At 42.9% G+C, this 20218-nt stretch overlaps 1 protein-coding gene and 1 non-coding gene across 2 annotated transcripts; one reads left to right on the top strand and one right to left on the bottom strand.

The window, feature by feature from the left end:
• The first annotated feature begins 346 nt into the window (after positions 1 to 346).
• On the top strand, positions 347 to 19918 carry NOXRED1 (NADP dependent oxidoreductase domain containing 1). Its single transcript, XM_055536450.1, has 6 exons — positions 347 to 524; positions 3514 to 3696; positions 7963 to 8143; positions 8920 to 9068; positions 10436 to 10658; positions 19696 to 19918. Exons 1-6 carry the CDS (start codon positions 347 to 349, stop codon positions 19874 to 19876), a joined length of 1095 nt encoding a protein of 364 aa, XP_055392425.1. The 3' UTR covers positions 19877 to 19918.
• Positions 3317 to 3442, bottom strand: LOC129622190 (U6atac minor spliceosomal RNA). The gene has a single exon (XR_008699866.1). It is a non-coding gene; the product is annotated as a U6atac minor spliceosomal RNA (small nuclear RNA).
• Positions 19919 to 20218: the final 300 nt, after the last annotated feature.

Genomic DNA, 20218 nt, shown 5'->3' with positions numbered 1-20218 from the left:
TTCATGCAGTTTTCCTGGCAAGAATACTGGAGTGGGTTGTCATTTCCTCCAGGGGATCTTCCTGACCCAGGGATTGGACCTGCGTCTCCTGGATCTCCTGCACTGCAGGCCGATTCTTTACTGCTGAGCCACCAAGAAAGCCAGATTCACAGGTAGTCAGTGCCTAGGAATCCTCCAGGACTCAGATGCAGAGAAGTGGATGGGAGCTGCCGGTTTGGAACTGGGAGGGGAGGTGCTGAAATCGCCATCAGGAGAACAGGGACTTGGGCGCATGCCCCACTCTTTCTTGGGGGACAGAGGGTCGAAGTGATTGGCATCTGTCACTGCAGTAGATGCTGGCTTGGAGATGGACCTGCTAGAGGATCTTGAGACCCTGAAGTTTGAGTCCGGGATTCATGAGGAAGACCAAAGCTGGCTGTATTTGCTGGGCCGTTCTCATGGTCTGATGACCAAGGCCTGCGCCCACGCAACCTTCTTCTGCAAGCTACTCCATAATTTGAGGTACGCTGGGTCCCTAGGGTCAAGTAGATGGGGAAGAATCTCTGCAGAGAATCCAGATGACTTAACTTTTTATATTGGAGAATAACTTTGGCAGGGGGAGTGTCTTCCTGCCTTGTGTAACCTACACTGAAGCACTCCTGGTCTGAAAGCACCAGGGAGACGCACACAAGGGTGTCTTGGCTGTGGTTATGCAATGTGGCATGGATTAATGGTGATTTCCTTTTGGTGAGTAGACTGATTAAATCATCCATTCACCCATCCATTCACTCTCTCATCAGGACAACCAGCTTGTCTTCCACAGATGCTAATGATGGGCCATTCCATGTCTATTGGCTGAAAATGGGGGTCATTTTTTTTCTTTTCGGGCTAACAGTGGAATGCCTCCTCACAAGAAAGCTTCCAGGGACTTTGGGGGTCCCTATGGCCAGATGACTTGCCTGAAAACAGGAATACTGACTTTCAAAGAAGCTCTCAGTCCAGTCCTGGCTTCTTGACACTTGAATAAGAGGCATGTGAGAGCCAAGTACTTAGGACTAAGGCTCCTGGATTCTGTAACTCTAGGTCACTCTTGGAGCATTTGTTGCCTCCCCAACCCCCACCCCTCCGTCTACTTCTCAGTTACTTTCCTCTGACATTAGATTAACTCCCAGATAGGGGGCCCAGATCCCAGTCAAGCATATTAAAGGTATAGCCATACCTGAGGAGGCAGAGGACTCGAGCAGTTTGCTGACTGGCTGACTGATAGGGAAGCATAAACCAGTGGGCTGCCTCCAAAGACGTGTGATGAGAAACCAACATGGGAAACTCTCAGGAGGCACCTTCTATTTGGAAGGATTAGGCACAGTGGGAAAATGCTCTCCTTTTAACCAAAAGAGAAGCCTCACATAGAATGTGGCTTGTCATGCTTAGATGGAAGCTCCAGAGTGTGAAGACTCCATTTTTCACAGAAATACAGAACAACTATAAGTGAAGTGAAAGTCGCTCAGTCATGTCTGACTCTCTGCAACCCCATGGACTACACAGTCCATGGAATTCTCCAGGCCAGAATACTGGAGTGGGTAGCCTTTCCCTTCTCCAGGGGATCTTCCCAACCCAGGGATTGAACCCAGGTCTCCTGCATCGCAGACAGATTCTTTACCAGCTGAGCCACCAGGGAAGCCCCCAAATACTGCAGTGCATAGCTTATCCTTTCTCCAGCGGAACTTCCTGACCCAGGAATCGAACCGGGGTCTCCTGCATTGCAGGTGGATTCTTCACCAGCTGAGCTACCAGGGAAGCCCCACAAATATCAAGATCATCCTATAACAACATAAAATGATGCCTATGTGTTCAGGGGTCAGACCTTGTTCATCTTGGGCCAAGGAAACACATCCAGAACCAACAGCGAGTGAATCTCCAGAAAGAGTGGCCTCAAATCCTTGATCATTCCTTTCTCCAGTCTGTTTTCCCATATAAACCATTTTCTTTGATAAATCATCACATTGGAGGAAAAGCTAAGTTATGTGATTTCCTGGGTGTGTGCAGAACTGAAATAGCAAACCAGGAAGAGGAGGTGTATGGTAGGAGAGGAGTGCACTTGTCCTGGCAGAGATGGAAATGGACCACTGTCCACGCAGGGAACAGTGGAAGGACTGGCTCCCTGTGTTCCGGGATAAGGTATGATGGTGGCTGTTCACAGTGATGGTCCTGCGGCAAATAGTTAACAGTCAGACCTTGTGTTTAAGAAGGCAGGGAAATGCACAATACATGTAACCAAAAAAGAGTTCATTTAAGAAGGTTTTAAACAAGCGCTGATCTTTTGAAAGGGGTATGCTTTACTCTTTGGAAAATTCACTCAGGAGGAACATTTCATTCCATCCAGAGAAGCTGGGTCATTGTTGTTGTGGTTTAGTCACTAGGTCAAGTCCAACTCTTTGCGACCCCATGGACTGTAAACCACCAGGCTCCTCTGTGCATGGGATTTCCCAGGCAAGAATACTGGAGTGGGTTGCCATTTCCTTCCCCAGGGAATCTTTCCAACCCAGGGACTGAACCTGCATCTCCTGCATTGGTAGGTGGATTCTTTACCAACTAAGCCACCAGGGAAGCCTGAAGCTGGGTCAGTGGCACATAGTTGGAATGCTTCTCTCTGAAGGACTTAAGGTGGCGCAGCAGGCTGCATTTGAGGAAGTTAAAGCAGAGAAAGTCAGAGATTGACAGTCAAGAAGGGCTAAGGCTATAATTATTTAAATTGGAGGATAATTATTTTGCAATTTAATGGTGCTTTTTGCCATACATTAACATGAATCCGTCACGGGTGCACATGTGTCCCCCCATCCTGAATGCCCCTCCCACCTCCCTCCCCACCCCAGCCCTCTGGGTTGTCCCAGAGTACTGGCTTTGAGTGCCCTGCTTCATGCATTGAATTTGCACTGGTCATCTATTTTAACTATGGTAATATACATGTTTCAATGCTAGTCTCTCAAATCATCCCACCCTCCCCTTCTCCCACATAGTCCAAAAGTCTGTTCTTTACATCTGTGTCTCTTTTGCTGCCTTGTATATAAGATCCTCGTTACCATCTTTCTAAATTCCATATATATATATATATGTGTGTTAATATACTGTATCGGTGTTTCTCTTTCTGACTTCACTCTATAATAGGCTCCAGTTTCACCCATCTCATTAAAACTGACTCAAATACATTCTTTCTCATAGATGAGTAATATTCTATTGTATATATGTACCACAATCTGCCGATGGACATCTAGGTTGCTTCCGTGTCCTAGCTATTGGAAACAGTGCAGTAATAAATGCTGGGCTACATGTGTCTCTTTAAAAACAGTGGTTAGATGCCATGAAGTAGGTGGCAGTGCCCTAACCATATGCATGTTGTCAGGCCCGAGAGCCTCTTCCATCCTTGTCAAGGGGAGTGCTAACCTTCTCTCCTTTCATACAACACACGATGTCTTAATATTTGTGTGTGTCCATGTTCATTCTCCAGAGAATCATTCGCCAGAAAATTAGTACTAGAGAAGCGAACCTCTAAATGTCGCTTGACTGGGTTGCGTGAAGAAACTCTGGATGACGATGCGTTAAAGGTGGGCATCATCGGAGGCGGCCACCTTGGGAAGCAGCTGGCACACACGCTGCTCCAGTTCATCCCCATCCCTGCTGAGAATCTGCGGATCTCCACTCGGAGGCCAGAGACCCTGGGTGAGGAGCACTGGGCAGGCCACTTGGAAAGGGCCCCTCAAAAGAGGAATCCTTGCATACAGCTGGCCGAGTTCTTAGCTTGCTAGCCCTGAGAAAAGCTGGAAAGTTTTTTTTTTTTTTTTTTAATTTCAATACTTAATTTGGCTGCACTGGGTCTTAGCTGTGGCACTTGGGATCTTTAATCTTCACTGTGGCATTCAGGATCTTTTTTCAGTCTCGGCATATGGGGTCTAGTTCTCCAACCAGGGATGGAACTTGGGCCCCCTGCATTGGGAGCACAGAGTCTTAGCCTCTGGACTACCAGGGAAGTCCCAGAAAGATTTTTTTTTTTTAAACTTGTTCCCTAAAGTGCCTTTCTTTTCCACCTAAATATTTATATCCATCTCTCCTCCCTGCACCCTGTGGCCAGATATCTTTCTGGGTCTTTGATTCAGAGATGCTTTCCAAACAGAATTCAAATCTTCTAACTGGACCAGTTAGAGTCCGAGTGGTTTACTGCTTCCAAACGTTTGGCCTTGTTTTTTAAAAACACCATTTATGGGGGACTTCTCTAGCTTTCTAATGGTTAGGACTCCATGCTTCCACTGCAAGGAGCATGGGTTCGATCCCTGGTTGGGGAGCTAAGATCCTGCATGCCATGTGGCAGAGTCAAAAAAATAGTAATACCATGTACTGAATTGCAGTGATTCCATTTATTAACCTCTGGTGGTAGAAATCAGAACAGTGAGTGCTTCTGGGGAGACTGAGAAGAGGCCCCAGGGAACTTTCTGGGCAGATGTAAACATTCTGTTTCTTGAGAAAGGTGCACGTTCCTTGGATGTCTGCATTTGTCAAAAAGAATCAAACTATTTACTTCAAATCTGTGTGATGCACTGTGTGTAAATTATATTTCAATAATTTAAAAAATGTAAAATAATACATGCATGTTATAAAAAATTTAGAAAATTACTCTATAGGAAAGTAAATAATAACTACCTATAATTTCCTTATCAGGGTTAACATTTCTTTTCCATTTTTTCTTCTGATTATATCCATTTATACCAGTAACTAAAACTATGCAAAGCTCTTTGTATCCTGCTTTTAAAAACAGTTAATGGATCATTTGCATATTATTTGACATTCTTGAAAATCATGATTTTAAGGTTGTACAGTATTCCTAAAGTATGACTTATGATACTTTATGTAACTGTGCCTTACTGAGTAGGACTTCCTGATTCATAATTTTTTTTAATTGCTAGGTCAAAGAACAGGTACAGCTTTATTGAGATACACTTTGTATATAATAAATTGCACATTTTGAAAGTGTATAGTTTGAGGGACTTCCCTGCTGTTTCAGTGGCTGAGACTCCATGCTCCCAAGATAAGGGGCCTGAGTCTATCCCTGGTCAGGGAACTAGACCCCAAATGCCGCAACTAAAGATCCCACGTGTCACAACTAAGACCCGGCACAGCCAAATAAATAAATACTTTAAAAAATATTTTTAAGTGTACAGTCTGATGTTTTGACACCTGTATGCTCCTATGAAAGCATCAACACAGTCAAGTCATGAACCTCTCCACCTCCCTGCAGGTCCCACTCAGGAAACCACTGATATGATTTCTGTCACTACCAATTAGTTTACATTCTGTAGAATTTTGTACAAATGGAATCATACAGTTTGTACTTTTTCTTTGCTCTAAATTAGTTTTAATTATTTTTTAATTGAAGTATAGTTGATTTATAAGGTGTTGTTTTCAGATGTACAATAAAGTGATTTAGTTATACATCATATAAGTATGTATGTTCTTTTTCCGATTCTTTTCCCACATAGGTGATTACAAAATATTGAGTGTAATTCTCTGTGCTATACAGTAGGGTTTTTTTTTAATAATTTTATTTATTTGTTTATTTTATGGCTGCACTGGGTCTTTGCTGCTGTGAGGGTTTTTCTCTAGCTGCAGCGAATGGGGGCTATTCTCTAGTTGCGATGCGTGGGCTAGCTCATTGCGGTGGCTTCTCTTGTTGCAGAGTACGAACATTTGGGCGTGTGGGCTTCAGTAGTTCTCAGGCCTGAGAGCACAGGCTCAACAGTTGCGGCTCATGGGCTTAGCTGCTCCGTGGCATTTGGGATCCTCCCTGACCGGGGATCGAACTCGTATCTCCTGCGTCGGCCGATGGATTCTTTACCACTGAGCCACCTGGGAAACCCCTCAGGTCACATGCTATGCTATGCTATGCTAAGTCACTTCAGTCATGTCCGACTCTGTGTGACCCCATAGACGGTAGCCTACCAGGCTCCCCCGTCCCTGGGATTCTCCAGGCAAGAACACTGGAGTGGGTTGCCATTTCCTTCTCCAATGCATGAAAGTGAAAAGTGAAAGTGAAGTCGCTCAGTTGTGTCCGACCCTCAGCAACCCCATGGACTGCAGCCTACCAGGCTCCTCCGTCCATGGGATTTTCCAGGCAAGAGTACTGGAGTGGGGTGCCATAAGTACAATCAAATGATTAGCTACCAAGGAGTGGTTTTAGCAAGGACATGAGTTATTATGTTTCTCTCTGTGTTTATAAATATCTTGTTGACATTAAATTATGTACACTTTACTGAAACTACAAGCAGAGTTTCCCAAACTACTCCTGTCCTCTTCCCTCTTCCACTCTCTCACTCTCCACCAGTTCAAGCCAGTTAAGCTGTTTAACTGTGTCCCAGTCACGCAATTCTGTTTTATAAACAGCATGTTTTATTTTGCTTTGGTTGCTTGTCTTCACCCAATCAGGGATCAAACCCATGCCCCTGCAATGGAAGCCCAGAGTCCTAGCTACTGGACTGCCAGGAAATTCCCAGTCACGTGATTCTCGAAGCTTCAGCTTTCACTTCTGTAATATAGGGATATATAGTTTATGCTGCTGCTGCTAAGTCGCTTCAGTTGTGTCCGACTCTGTGCAACCCCATAGACGGCAGCCCACCAGGCTCCCCTATCCCTGGGATTCTCCAGGCAAGAACACTGGAGTGGATTGCCATTTCCTTCTCCAATGCGTGAAAAGTGAAAGTGAAGTCGTTCAGTCCGACTCTCAGCGACCCCATGGACTACAGCCCACCAGGCTCCTCCGCCCATGGGATTTTCTAGGCAAGAGTACTGGAGTGGGGTGCCATTGCCTTCTCCAATAGGGAAATATTATATCCCTATAATAGAGGGACAATACTGGTCTCTGCCTCATAAGGTTCTTGTGAGGATTCCCTGTGGGCGGTTTAGTCACTAAGTCATGTCTGACTCTTTATGACCCCATGGACTATACGTCTCAGGCTCCTCTGTCCATGGGATTTCCCAGGCAAGAATGCTGGAGTGGGTTGCCATTTCCTTCTCCAGAGGATCTTCCCAACCCAGGGATCAAAACCCAGTCTCCTGCATTGCAGGTGATTCCTTACCAACTGAACCACCAGGGAAGCCAAGGATCCCCCTGATAATGTGTCTGAAGTACTTCGTACATCACCTGATATGTGGTAAAGTCAGTAAACTGGAGCAGAAGGCTTCGTTCAGACTTTTCTCTTTCTAAAAAAAAAAAAAATCTGAAAAATTCTAGCGTTTGGTTTAAACATGAGGTCAGGATGAATTATCTAACGATCTCGAGCACAGCTGTGCTGGCATCAGCTGTCGTAGTCGTGGGGCCAGGGCTTTGCTGTGTGGCTTTCAGAAGCCATAAGGGAATTTCTTCCGATTTATGTGGTGACAAGTGTGTGTGCGTGCTAAGTCACTTCAGTTGTATCCAACTCTTTGAGACCCTTTGGACCCTAGCCTGCCAGACTCCTCTGTCCATGGGATTCTCCAGGCAAGAATACTGGAGTGGGTTGCCATGCCCTCCTCCAGGGAATCTTCCTGACCCAGGGATCGCACTGGTATCTCTTATGTCTCCTTCATTGGCACACAGGTTCTTTACCACTAGCGCCACCTAGGAAGCCACACTTGGTGACAAGACTTGCGATAAAATAGTTGCCACCCTCTCCCCAAAGTTGGGGGCTTCTCTAGAGGCTCAATTGGTAAAGGATCTGCCTGCAATGCAGAAGACCCAAATTCAATCCCTGGATCAAGACGATCCCCTGGAGGAGGAACTGGCAATCCACTCCAGTACTCTTGCCTGGAGAATTCCATGGACAGAAGAGCTGGGCAGGCTGCAGTCCATGAGATCAAAAAGAGTCAGACAGGACTACAATTTTCACTTTACCCAAAGTTGATGTTGAGTCTGAAGTCTTCTGTATTGTGATCTATCTGACTTCTTTTATTCCCTCCCAGATGAATTCAAGAAACTGGGAATCCAGTGCTTTTACCAGAACGCTTCTCTGGTGGGATGGGCTGATGTGGTATTCCTCTGCTGCCTGCCATCTCAGCTGCCTAATATCTGCGTAGAAATTCAAACCCGGCTTGGGAAAGACTGCATTGTGTACAGCTTTGTCTCTGCCATCCCAGTATCCAGGTATCTTGTTAGGGTGAGCACAGGGCTGGCAGGACCTCTCTGTCACCTCATGTCCACCCCCGCCCCTACCTCTTGGAGTTGACCATTCCCAGTCATAAGGTGGAAGCATCTTCATCGGCAGAAGGGCCCAAGCCAGCCTTTGAAATTGTGTCCTCCCCGTTTTTTCCGTCAACAGCACTTGTGGGTGGGGCATTTCCTTTGATGTGCAAATGTTTAGAGCAGAAACAGAGCATTGCTTCCACCTACTTGGGGCTTCCCTTGTGGCTCTGCTGGTCAACAATCCACTTGCAATGCAGGAGACCTGGGTTTGATCCCTGGGTTGGGAAGATCCCCTGGAGAAGGGAAAGGCTACCCACTCCAGGATTCTGGCCTGGAGAATTCCATGAACTGTATATATAGTCCAAAGGGTCGCAAAGAGTCGGACACGACTGAGCGACTTTCACTTTCACCTACTTGAAGTTGACTCGTGTTCCCTTGTATCCGGGTCAGCAGCATGAAAATTGATGGAGAGCATGTGGCAGATATCCTTTTGGTACGTCTAGTGCTGGGCCCAGCGCCTGGCTCGTGGTAACTTTCAATAAGTGTATCTGAGGAGGATGGGTGAACCATCCGGCTAAGCGGTTGTGCCCCCAGGGCTGACCCACACCTGCATTTGCCTCTGGGCTGTGCTGTGCCGCGGACTGTGTGGTTGGGGCTGGATGTGCCCTCCGTGGATCACGTGCTGGTTCATTCCAGTCCCGGCTCTGCACTCCCTGCCTTGATTGCTTTACTTGCAGGTTGAAACTCCTACTGAATCACACTAACATCTTGCGGCCCCAGTATCAGTGTGCTGAAGATCTTGCCCACATCTGGGGGGCCAATGAGATCACCGCTGCTCTCCAAGACCCCACGATTCTTCAGGCTACCTGCCCCTACAGCCCTGCTGGTAAGGGCTCACCAGATTTTTGGCACTTTTGAAAATTACCTTCCTCTTGACCTGTTGCTGTCTTATTAAACCCTGGTGTGGTTGTGCTGAGGGTGTGTGTGGGGGGGAAGAACATGCTAGATGCTAGATGGCATTCTCAGCTACTTAGGTTTTATATGGGAACAACTTTGGTGGCAAAAAGCAGCCTTTTTAGGGACTTCCCTTGTCAGTCTAGTGGTCAAGACTTTGCCATCCAAAGCAGGGGGTTCGGGTTTGATCCCTGGTTGGGGAGATAAAATCCCACATGCCTCATGGCCAAAAAAACCAAAATATAAAAAAACAGAAGCAGGGCTTCCCTGGTGGCTCAGTGGTGGAGAATCCACCTGCCAATGTGGGCTTGGTCTCTGATCCGGAAAGATCCCTCATGCTGCAAAGCAGCTAAGCCCTTGTGCCTCAACAATTGAACCAGTGCTCTAGAGCCCCAGAGCCAAAACCACTGAAGCCTGAATGCCCTGGAGCCCATGCTCTGCAGCCAGAGAGGCCACTGCAGCGAGAGGCCCGTACATCACAACTACGGAGTAGCCCCCGTCTGCAGCAACTAGAGAAAAGCCTGCGCAGCAGTGAAGACCCAGCGCAGCCAAAAACAAAACAAATACTTAAAAATGTATATGAAAACTGAAAGCCACTCAGTTGTGTCCGATTCTTTGTGAACCCATGGACTACATAGTCCATGAAATTCTCCAGGCCAGAATCCTGGAGTGGGTAGCCTTTCCCTTCTCCAGGGGATCTTCCCAACCCAGGGATCGAACCCAGATCTCCTGCATTGCAGGCGGATTCTTTACCAGCTGAGCCACAGGTGTGTGTGTGTGTGTGTATATATATATATATATACAGAAGCAATATTGTAACAAATTCAGCAAAGACTTTAAAAAATGATCCACATTTTTTAAAAATCTAAAAAAAAAATTTTTTTTAAAAGCAGCCTTTTTAAAGGAAAAGCTGAGAAGTGTGATTAATCAGACCCTCTAAGGATGAGTTGGAAACAACCAGAGAGGAGAGCCTGTTTAAACAAAAGAATGCAGCATCTGGGACCAAATGGCTTTTCCTTACTGTAATCTTGCAGTGCGCCTTATTGCAAGAACCATTCCAGAGATTTCCCAAGATGCATTTGTCATTAGCAATGTCTACATTAACCTATCTGTAGGTAGGGTTAACACATGACGTGTTATAAAGGGCACACCCAGGGCTCTTGGTCCAGTAAAGAAGTTCATATAACCAAACTGTCTCGGACAGAAGGTAGCTGTTCACTGTCTGGGGGTTTGTCCTGGGTTCCCTGTAGACCTTTTTAGGCGGTGCTCACTGGTGTTTCCTTTCTCACTGATGTTTAGGGGGAATAAGCCTCAACATCAAGTGGCTGGAGGGGATGTTTTATGCACTCTTAAACTTCTGCACAGCAAACGACATGCCGCACTCACAAGCGCTGCAGCATCTGAACGAGCTGTTCTCCGCCCAGCACCTCAAGGCCTGTAAGGAGGACAAAGCATCACCCCGAAAATTTCAAGCCCAAGATTTTGTCAGTAAGATCTATGCCAAGAACCTGTCTCAGAAACGGTAAAGTATCAGACGGTGGCCATTCGAACTTCTCCCACACTGTTGTCTTAGCAGATGTTTTTTATATTTTTCCTTTAATGTTCTTTTTAAAAATTCATAAAAATAATACATTCTTAGGAAAAAAAATCCAACGAGTGGAGAAATGAGAGCCCTCTTTTGCCCCCCAATCCCTTTTTATAGACTTCACCTCTAATCGCTTTGATTTGTCTTTTCACCTTATGTATTTACAAACATATATGTATATTCGCATTATAGTATAATGTGTATGCATATCTGTATCTATATGTACATTTTAGAAACATGGGGACTATACTCACTATGTCATAGGTATCGCTCTGTGTTAGTACAATAATATCTACTTCATTCACGAGCATGGTGTAGGCATCTGCTGGATACATTTCTTTTTTTTTTAATTTATTTATTTTTAATTGGAGGATAATTGCTTTACAATATTGTGTTGGTTTCTGCCATACATCAGCATGACTCAGCCCTAGGTATACATATGTCCCAGTGGGTATGTTTCTTTAACTGTATTTATTCATTCTATTTCCTCTTGATGGCGTTGTACCCCGGCCCCACATTTTGCATAAAGGAACTGCTTTGAACATTTTTATCCTTAAACTTTGCACACTTGTACCAGTAGAATTTCTGGGTCAGAGGTTATATATATTTTATGTTTGATAGATATTCCTAAATTACCTATCAAAAACATGATGCTTACTCGTATTTCCAGCAATAGTGTATGAGAGTGCCATTTCACTATAGTTTCATAACTATTAGATCATTCTTATTAATCTTTAATAATCTAATGGGGACAAATGGTTGCCCTTGTTACCAGAGACTTCCATGTCACTAAATTCACCGGATACTTTTATTTTTTTATTTAAAAGAATAGACATAATTTTTTTAGAGCAAGTTTAAGTTTACAGAAATATTGAGCAGACGGTTCCCATAGAGCACCTGCCTCCTGACCTGCAGTTTCCCCTACAACCCCCTCGTGTTCACGTGGCAAGTTATTATTCCTAAAGTCCAGAGTTCATGGGATTCACGATTTTCTTGTTAGTCGTGGTAAAATACACAGAACATAGAATTTACCATTCTTTTTTAAAAGTGTTTATTTATTTTGGCCACACCTCACTCACAGCCTTTGGGATCTTAGTTGTCCAACCAGGGACTGAACCTGAGCCACCTATAGTAGGAACGTGGTCATGGGACACTTCTAAATCCTTTTCTTTCCTGGCTATTGAACATAGCGTCCTTCCTGAAGCGATCGCGTCTCTTAGTCTTCCTGATACACTCACATGCTCTTCGTTTTCTTCCTGTCCCTTTATCCTGCCTTTCCAGGTCCTCTTCTGCCCCATCCTTAAATCTGGGAGTTTTCAGGGCTCTGTCGAAGCCTTCTTTTCTCATTCTACACTTTGTTCTTGGGTGGTCTTTTCCACTGTGGAGACTTAGGTTGCCATCTTTACTCTGCCAGCACAGGACTCCATATGCCTAACCTAGATGTCAGTTCTGCATCCAGGTAACTTCATACCCACCATCTCCACTCAAACTCCATGTGTTTAAAAGCATCCCTGCTCGCATGCCTGCTCTTTCAGTGTTTCTGTCTAATTACATGCTCCTTGGAAGAGTTGTTCAACCCAAAACCTGGAAGAAATCCTTGATTGTCCCCCTCCCCTGCTCCCGCCTCCCCCCTTTTTTTTTTGGCTGTGCTGGGTCTTCGCTGTGGCACGTAAGCTTCTCAAGTTGCATTGCATGGGCTCAGTTGCCCTGCAGCATAGGGATCTTAGTTCCCTGACCAGGGATCAAACCGCGTCCCCTGCATTGGAAGGTGGATTCTTAACCACTGGACCACCAGGAAAGTCTCTTATGTTTTGTATTCTAATTAATCACTAGTGACCTGTGACACACTTTCAGTTTGGGAATCTTCCACCCCCCTTTTTCCTAGGACTCCCTTTGCCTCTCTCTTATGTTGGATCTCTTTTTCCTGGACCCTGTCTTCCTCTGGCTTCATCTACTTCTTCATTATGATGGAATATGTTCTCCTGCACTAGCTTCTTCCATAAAGGCTGTGTGGTAATTTTTAAGGACTATGTATGACAATGTTTTTATTTTACACTAATATTTTATTGAAAACACAGCCAAGGTGTAGAATCTAGGTTAGAAATAATTTCCCTCAGAATTTTGAAGGCAGCGCTCCGTTGTCTTTCACCTTTTAGAGTTGCTGTTGAGAGGTAGAGGGTCATTCTAATTCTTCAGGTCATGCTTGGTCTGAAACCTGTTTGTTTTCTCTCTGGAAGCTTATAGTATCTTTTGATCTCAGCATCCTGAAATTTTATTATGTGTCATGATGTAAAGTGAAGTGAAGTTGCTCAGTTGTGTCTGACCCTCAGCAACCCCATGGACTGCAGCCCACCAGGCTCCCCTGTCCATGGGATTCTCCAGGCAAGAACACTGGAGTGGGTTGCCATTTCCTTCTCCAATGCATGAAAGTGAAAAGTGAAAGGGAAGTCGCTCAGTCGTGTCCGACTCTTCGCGACCCCATGGACTGCAGCCCACCAGGCTCCTCCGTCCATGGGATTTTCCAGGCAAGAGTACTGGAGTGGGGTGCCATTGCCTTCATGATGTAGGTCTATTATAATTCACTGGATTGGACACTTGGTGGGCCTCTCCCTTTTTTTCCCTTAACTTAAAAAAAAAAAAGAATTGTACAATATAACATATACACAGAAAAAGTACGTATTCCATAAATTCATGAATATACAGTTTAATGAATTATTGTAAAGCAAATATACACGTAATTGCCACCTATAAAAGAAACAGACTATTCAATGGTCATTTTCAATCTGCATGTTAAGTTCTCCAATTTTCTCCAATTATGCTTTGATAATTTCCTCCCATTCCCTGTTTCCTCTTTTCTTCCTTCTGAATATTTTATAAGCCCAATATTGGATCTGCTGGGCTGATCTTTTGATTTTCTTAAGTTCTCCTATTTTCAGTATTTTTGTCTTTTTTCTCTGCTTTCTGAGAGATTGCGTCAACTATCTTGTTTTTGTTTCTGCTATTATATTTAGAACATATTTTCATTTTCAAATATTTCTGTAGTCTCCAAATATTCCTTTTTTATGTAGCATCCTGTTGTCATCTTCCTATGCAGTACCATGTCTTATCCTTTGAGAATGTAAATGATAGCATTTTTTTAATCCTCTGAGAAGTCTGTTTCCTTTGGAATTTTTCTGATCATTTGTTATGCTCTCATCATTCATTTTAGAGATTTTCTTTCAAGTATATGGAAAACCTTGACTTCCTGCTCATATTTAAGATCCTGATTACTGAAAAGTTGCTTGGAAACTCTGTGTTTGCTACCATGGTCTCTACTGTAGAGTGATTTGATCAGCTTTTCCTTCAGTTCAGTTCAGTTCAGTCACTCAGTCGTGTCCGACTCTTTGCGACCCCATGGACTGCAGTTCACCAGGCTTCCCTGTCCATCACCAACTCCTGGAGCTTACTCAAACTCATGTCCATTGAGTCGGTGATGCCATCCAACCATTTCATCCTCTGTTGTCCCCTTCTCCTACTGCCTTCAGTCATTCCCAGCATCAGGGTCCTTTCAAATGAGTCAGTTCTTTGCATCAGGTGGCCAAAGTATTGGAGTTTCAGCTTCAGTATCAGTGCTTCCAGTGAATATTCAGGACTGATTTCCTTTAGGATGGACTGGCTGGATCTCCTTGCTGTTCAAGGGACTCTCAAGAGTCTTCTCCAACACCACAGTTCAAAATTCTTCAGCGCTCAGCTTTCTTCACAGTCCAACTCTCACATCCATACATGACTACTGGAAAAACCATAGCCTCGACTAGATGGACCTTTATTGGCAAAGTAATGTCTCTGCTTTTTAATATGTTATCTAGGTTGGTCATAACTTTTCTTCCAAGGAGCAAGTGTCTTTTAATTTCATGGCTGCAGTCACCATCTGCAGTGATTTTGGAGCCCCCCCACAACAAAGTCTGTCACTGTTTCCATTGTTTCCCCATCTATTCGCCATAAAGTGATGGTACCAGATGCCATGATCTTAGTTTTCTGAATGTTGAGTTTTAAGCCAACTTTTTCACTCTCCTCTTTAACTTTCATCAAGAGGCTCTTTAGTTCCTCTTCACTTTCTGCCATAAGGGTGGTGTCATCTGCATATCTGAGGTTATTGATATTTCTCCTGGCAATCTTGATTCCAGCTTGTGCTTCATCCAATCCAGCGTTTCTCATGATGTAATCTGCATATAAGTTAAATAAGCAGGGTGACAATATACAGCCTTGACATACTCCTTTTACTATTTGGAACCAGTCTGTTGTCCCATGTCCAGTTCTAACTGTTGTGTCTTGACCTGCATACAGATTTCTCAAGAGGCAGGTCAGGTGGTCTGGTATTCCCATCTCTTTCAGAATTTTCCACAGTTTATTGTGATCCACACAGTCAAAGGCTTTGGCATAGTCAATAAAGCAGAAATAGATGTGTTTCTGGAACTCTCTCGCTTTTTTGATGATCCAATGGATGTTGGCAACTTGATCTCTGGTTCCTCTGCCTTTTCTAAAACCAGCTTGAACATCTGGAAGTTTACGGTTCATGTACTGTTGAAACCTGGCTTGGAGAATTTTGAGCATTACTATACTAGCGTGTGAGATGAGTGCAATTGTGTGGTAGTTTGAGCATTCTTTGGCATTGCCTTTCTTTGGGATTGGAATGAAAACTGACTTTTTCCAGTCCTGTGGCCACTGCTGAGTTTTCCAAATGTGCTGGCATATTGAGTGCAGCACTTTCACAGCATCATCTTCCAGGATTTGAAATAGCTCAACTGGAATTCCATCACCTCCAGTAGCTTTGTTCGTAGTGATGCTTCCTAAGGCCCACTTGACTTTGCATTCCAGGATGTCTGGCTCTAGGTGAGTGATCACACCACTGTGATTATCTAGGTCATGATTATCTTTTTTGTATAGTTCTTCTGTGTATCCTTGCCACCTCTTCTTAATGTCTTCTGCTTCTTTTAGGTCCATATCATTTCTGTCCTTTATTGAGCCCATCTTTGCATGAAACGTTCCCTTGGTATTCTCTAATTTTCTTGAAGAGATCTCTAGTCTTTCCCGTTCTATTGTTTTCCTATATTTCTTTGCACTGATCACTGAGGAAGGCTTTCTTATCTCTCCTTGCTATTCTTTGGAACTCTGCATTCAAATGGGTATATCTTTCCTTTTCTCTTTTGCCTTTCCCTTCTCTTCTTTTTTCAGCTATTTGTAAGGCCTCTTCAGACAACCATTTTGCCTTTTTGCATTTCTTTTTCTTGGGGATGGTCTTGATCCCTGTCTCCTGTACAATGTCATGAACCTCCGTCCATAGCTCTTCAGGCACTCTGTCTATCAGATTTAATCCCTTGAATCTTTTTGTCACTTTCACTGTATAATCATAAGGGATTTGATTTAGGTCATACCTGAATGGTCTAGTGGTTTTCCCTACTTTCTTCAATTTCAGTCTGAATTTGACAATAAGGAGTTCATGATCTGAGCCATAGTCAGCTCCTGGTCTTGGTTTTGCTGACTTAAAACAAGAGTTTCTAGAGCTTCTAGAGCTCTTCTTAGAGCTTCTCCATCTTTGGCTGCAAAGAATATAATCAATCTGATTTCAGTATTGACCATCTGATGATGTCCATGTGTAGAGTCTTCTCTTGTGTTGTTGGAACAGGGTATTTGCTATGACCAGTGTGTTCTCTTGGCAAAACTCTATTAGCCTTTGCCCTGCTTCATTCCGTATTTCAAGGCCAAATTTGCCTGTTACTCCAGGTATCTCTTGACTTCCTACTTTTGCATTCCAGTCCCCTATAATGAAAAGGACATCTCTTTTGGGACTTCCCTGGTGGCTCAGATGGTAAAGCATCTGTCTACAATGCAGGAGACCAGGGTTCAATCCCTGGGTTGGGAAGATCCCCTGGAGAAGGAAATGGCAATCCACTCCAGTACTATTGCCTGGAAAATCCCATGGACAGAGGAACCTGGTAGGCTACAGTCCATGGGGTTGCAAAGAGTTGGACACGACTGAGTGACTTCACTTCACTTTGGGTGTTAGTTCTAGAAGGTCTTGTAGGTCTTCATAGAACCGTTCAACTTCAGCTTCTTCAGCATTACTGGTTGGGGCATAGACTTGGATTACTGTGATATTGAATGGTTTGCCTTGGAAACGAACAGTGATCATTCTGTCATTTTTGAGATTGCATCCAAGTACTGCATTTCAGATTCTTTTTTTGACTATGATGGCTACTCCATGCCCACAGTAGTAGATATAATGGTCGTCTGAGTTAAATTCATCCATTCCAGTCCATTTTAGTTCACTCATTCCTAAAACATCGATATTCACTCTTGCCATCTGTTTGACCACTTCCAATTTGCCTTGATTCATGGACCTAACATTGCAGGTTTCTATGCAATATTGTTCTTTACAGCATTGGACTTTATTTCCATCACCAGTCACATCCACAACTGGGTGTTTTTGCTTTGGCTCCGTCTCTTCATTCTTTCTGGAGTTATTTCTCCACTGATCTCCAGTAACATATTAGATACCTACTGACCTGGGCAGTTCATTTTTCAGTGTCTTATCTTTTTGCCTTTTCATACTGTTCATGGGGTTCTCAAGGCAAGAATACTGAAGTGGTTTGCCATTCCCTTCTCCAGTGGACCATGTTCTGTCAGATCTCTCCACCATGACCTGTCTGTTGGGTGGCCCTACATGGCATGGCTCATAGTTTCATTGAGTTAGACAAGGCTGTGGTCCATGTGATCAGATTGGTTAGCTTTCTGTGATTGTGGGAAAGCCTGAATATTGGTATCTTTAAGTCTTTGGGACCCAACTTAGGGAAAGAAAGCTGCATGTGTATAGGGGTAGTCTTATCATTCAGAGTATTTTTTCACTTTATGTCTCCCCTTTCCAACATATCCTTGCTACTCAAACTGCCTGACAGCCATGCCAGCATCTGTGCATTTGTTTAGAAATGTGGATTCCAGGGCCCCACCCCAGATGTATGGAATCAGAATCTGCACTTTTACACACTCCCAGGTGATATGCCCATTAAAGTTGGAGAAGTGCTGCTCTACAGTCTTTTTTCATCAGATGATGTTAGAATGGGAGGCAAGGGATATTAATCTTTCCACTATCATTATAGTTTCACAAATTATCTTTATATTTCTAATCTTTGTTTTATAAAGTTTGAAGTCATATCATCTGATGCCCAGAAGTGCATATTTTTATACCTTTCTGGTGGATTAAACTTTTTAATTCTATCCCCCTCCCTTTAAAAAACTTTTTAAGAGATTATTTTGATTCACATGCAGTTATTGAGAATACAAAGAAACCCCATGTGCCCGAACAAACCATAGTACAAGAGCTATATGTTGATATTTGTAAAACTAAAGCCAATACCACAACCAGGACATCGACACTGACAGTCAAGATGCAAAACAGCTCTGTAACTAGGGATCCTTCATGTTGTTTCTTCCTAAACTGGCAACCATTGAGCTGTTCTCCACTTCTATGATTTTGTCAGTTCAAGAATACTATATAAATAGAATCATGTATTATGCAACTTTGGGGACTGGCCTTTTTCATTCAGCAAAATTCACTGGAGATTCATCCAGGTTGCTGTGTGTATCAACAGTTTGTTCCCTTTTACTGCTGAGTAGTTTTCATGGCATATGTATGTACCACAGTTTGTTAAACCATTCACTTGTTGAAGGACATTTGGGATGTTTCCAGTTTTGGGGTATTTATTATGCATACAGATGCTCTGAACATTCATGTACAGGTTTTTGTAAACGTAAGTTTTCATTTCTCTGGGACAGATGCTTAGGAGTGCAATGACTGGTTGCATAATTTTTTTAAGACACCACGAAACTGTTTTTCAAAGTTGTTATTTCTTTTTACAGCACTAGGAATGTATAATTCAGTTTCTCTACATCCTCACCAGCATTTGGTGTTGTCACTAATTTTTGTTTTACCATTACACGTATAGATCAATTCATGGAGAAGTAACATCTTTATAATGTTGAGTTTTCCCATCCATGTACACAGTATATGTCTCTGTTTATCTTATTTCATCAGCATTTTGTAGTTTTCAGTACACAAGTCCTTTACATGTTTTGTTTGATTTACACTAAGTATTCCATTTTGTGTGTGTGAAAGGAACTACATTTTTAATTTCATTGCCCAAGTGTTCACTGCTAATATATATAAACAAAATTTATTTTTCTGTGTTTATTTTATATCCTGTGACCTTGCTGAATTCATTTATTAGCTCTAGGAGATTTTTTGGTAATTTTTTGCGATTTTTCTACATAGACAATGATGTCATCTACAAATACTGATGACTTCAGTTCTCCCTTTCCCATCTGTATGCCTTTTATTTCCTTTTCTTGCCTTATTGCACTGGCTATAACTTCCAGTGGTATGTTGAATAAGTGTGGTTAGAGCACATATCCTTGCCTTACTCTTGATTTTTTAAATACTCTAAAACTCTACATCTTATGTTTTTAACTTGAATTCCACTATAGATTAATACTTAACACTGCCCCATTTTTATTCGCATGTTAACTCTATTTCTTTCTCTTTACAGTTGAAGAAGTTATCTTTTTTTTTAAAGGGGATATTGTAAAAGAAATGAGGTCTCTCCCATTTCTAATTTCTATGATCCTCTTATGTATTTTCTATCTAAATTCAAGGAAAATATACCAAAAAGGATGTTGATTTTATTATCATTCCCCAATTATGAATGCCTCCCCAAATGTACTTAGAGAACTGTACATGTGAAAACTCATAAGTACAATTAAATCCACATATTGAATAGATCCAGATGAAATTTTAATTAAGAATTTTAATTAGTTTGGTATAGAAAATGAAGAACCTTATTTCCAAGTGGAGAAAAACTTTCTTTAAAGGCAATGTTTAACAGAAAATCAGATGTATTGAACAGACATAAAAAAGTAACAGTATTTTTTTTCCCTACCCCAGGCCTTTCCCCTTGTTTGATCTGACTACTGTGCAACTCAAGGAAACTCCCTTTAGCCAGTACCTCTCAAACAGCACTACTTTTCAGGACTGCTTTACCCATCTATATTGTGACTCATTTGGCATCTCCCTAACCAAAGAACAAGAAGAGCCAGAGGTTTCCACGGGTTCTCCATCCCAATAAGAGAAGAGACCTCTCAGGAATCATGAATTTTTCTCCTCCTGATCAGGTAGTGCTTTGATTATCTCAACTGTCAGTGGAAGTCATGTGATTGTCTGGTGTTTCCCATATGTTAGGCAGCGAGGAATTACAAAATTGTACTGATGGCTCTTTAGAATTTAGAATAAAACAAGCAGTTCTTTACATCAGTATGTTTGGGTGTGTCTGGCTTTTGGAAGCAACTGAATGAAACTACATAACCTGACACATTTAAGTAAGCTGCTTTCCCAGCAGCTAAATATCAGTTCAGTAAATTCAAATTCTCCCTCATCTAAACGCTAAATTCAAGAAGCTATACTGTCATTA

The sequence above is a fragment of the Bubalus kerabau genome, chromosome 10 (assembly GCF_029407905.1).
Source record: "Bubalus kerabau isolate K-KA32 ecotype Philippines breed swamp buffalo chromosome 10, PCC_UOA_SB_1v2, whole genome shotgun sequence".
Classification (NCBI taxonomy): Eukaryota; Metazoa; Chordata; class Mammalia; order Artiodactyla; family Bovidae; genus Bubalus; species Bubalus kerabau.
This window is presented reverse-complemented; position numbering and strand designations above follow the sequence as displayed.

Coding starts and splice junctions, on each gene's coding strand:
- NOXRED1 (XM_055536450.1), top strand. CDS start 347: ATGGACCTGCTAGAGGATCTTGAGACCCTGAAGTTTGAGTCCGGGATT. Junction 525..3,513: donor CGCTGGGTCCCTAGGGTCAA/GTAGATGGGGAA, acceptor AATTAGTACTAG/AGAAGCGAACCTCTAAATGT. Junction 3,697..7,962: donor TCGGAGGCCAGAGACCCTGG/GTGAGGAGCACT, acceptor ATTCCCTCCCAG/ATGAATTCAAGAAACTGGGA.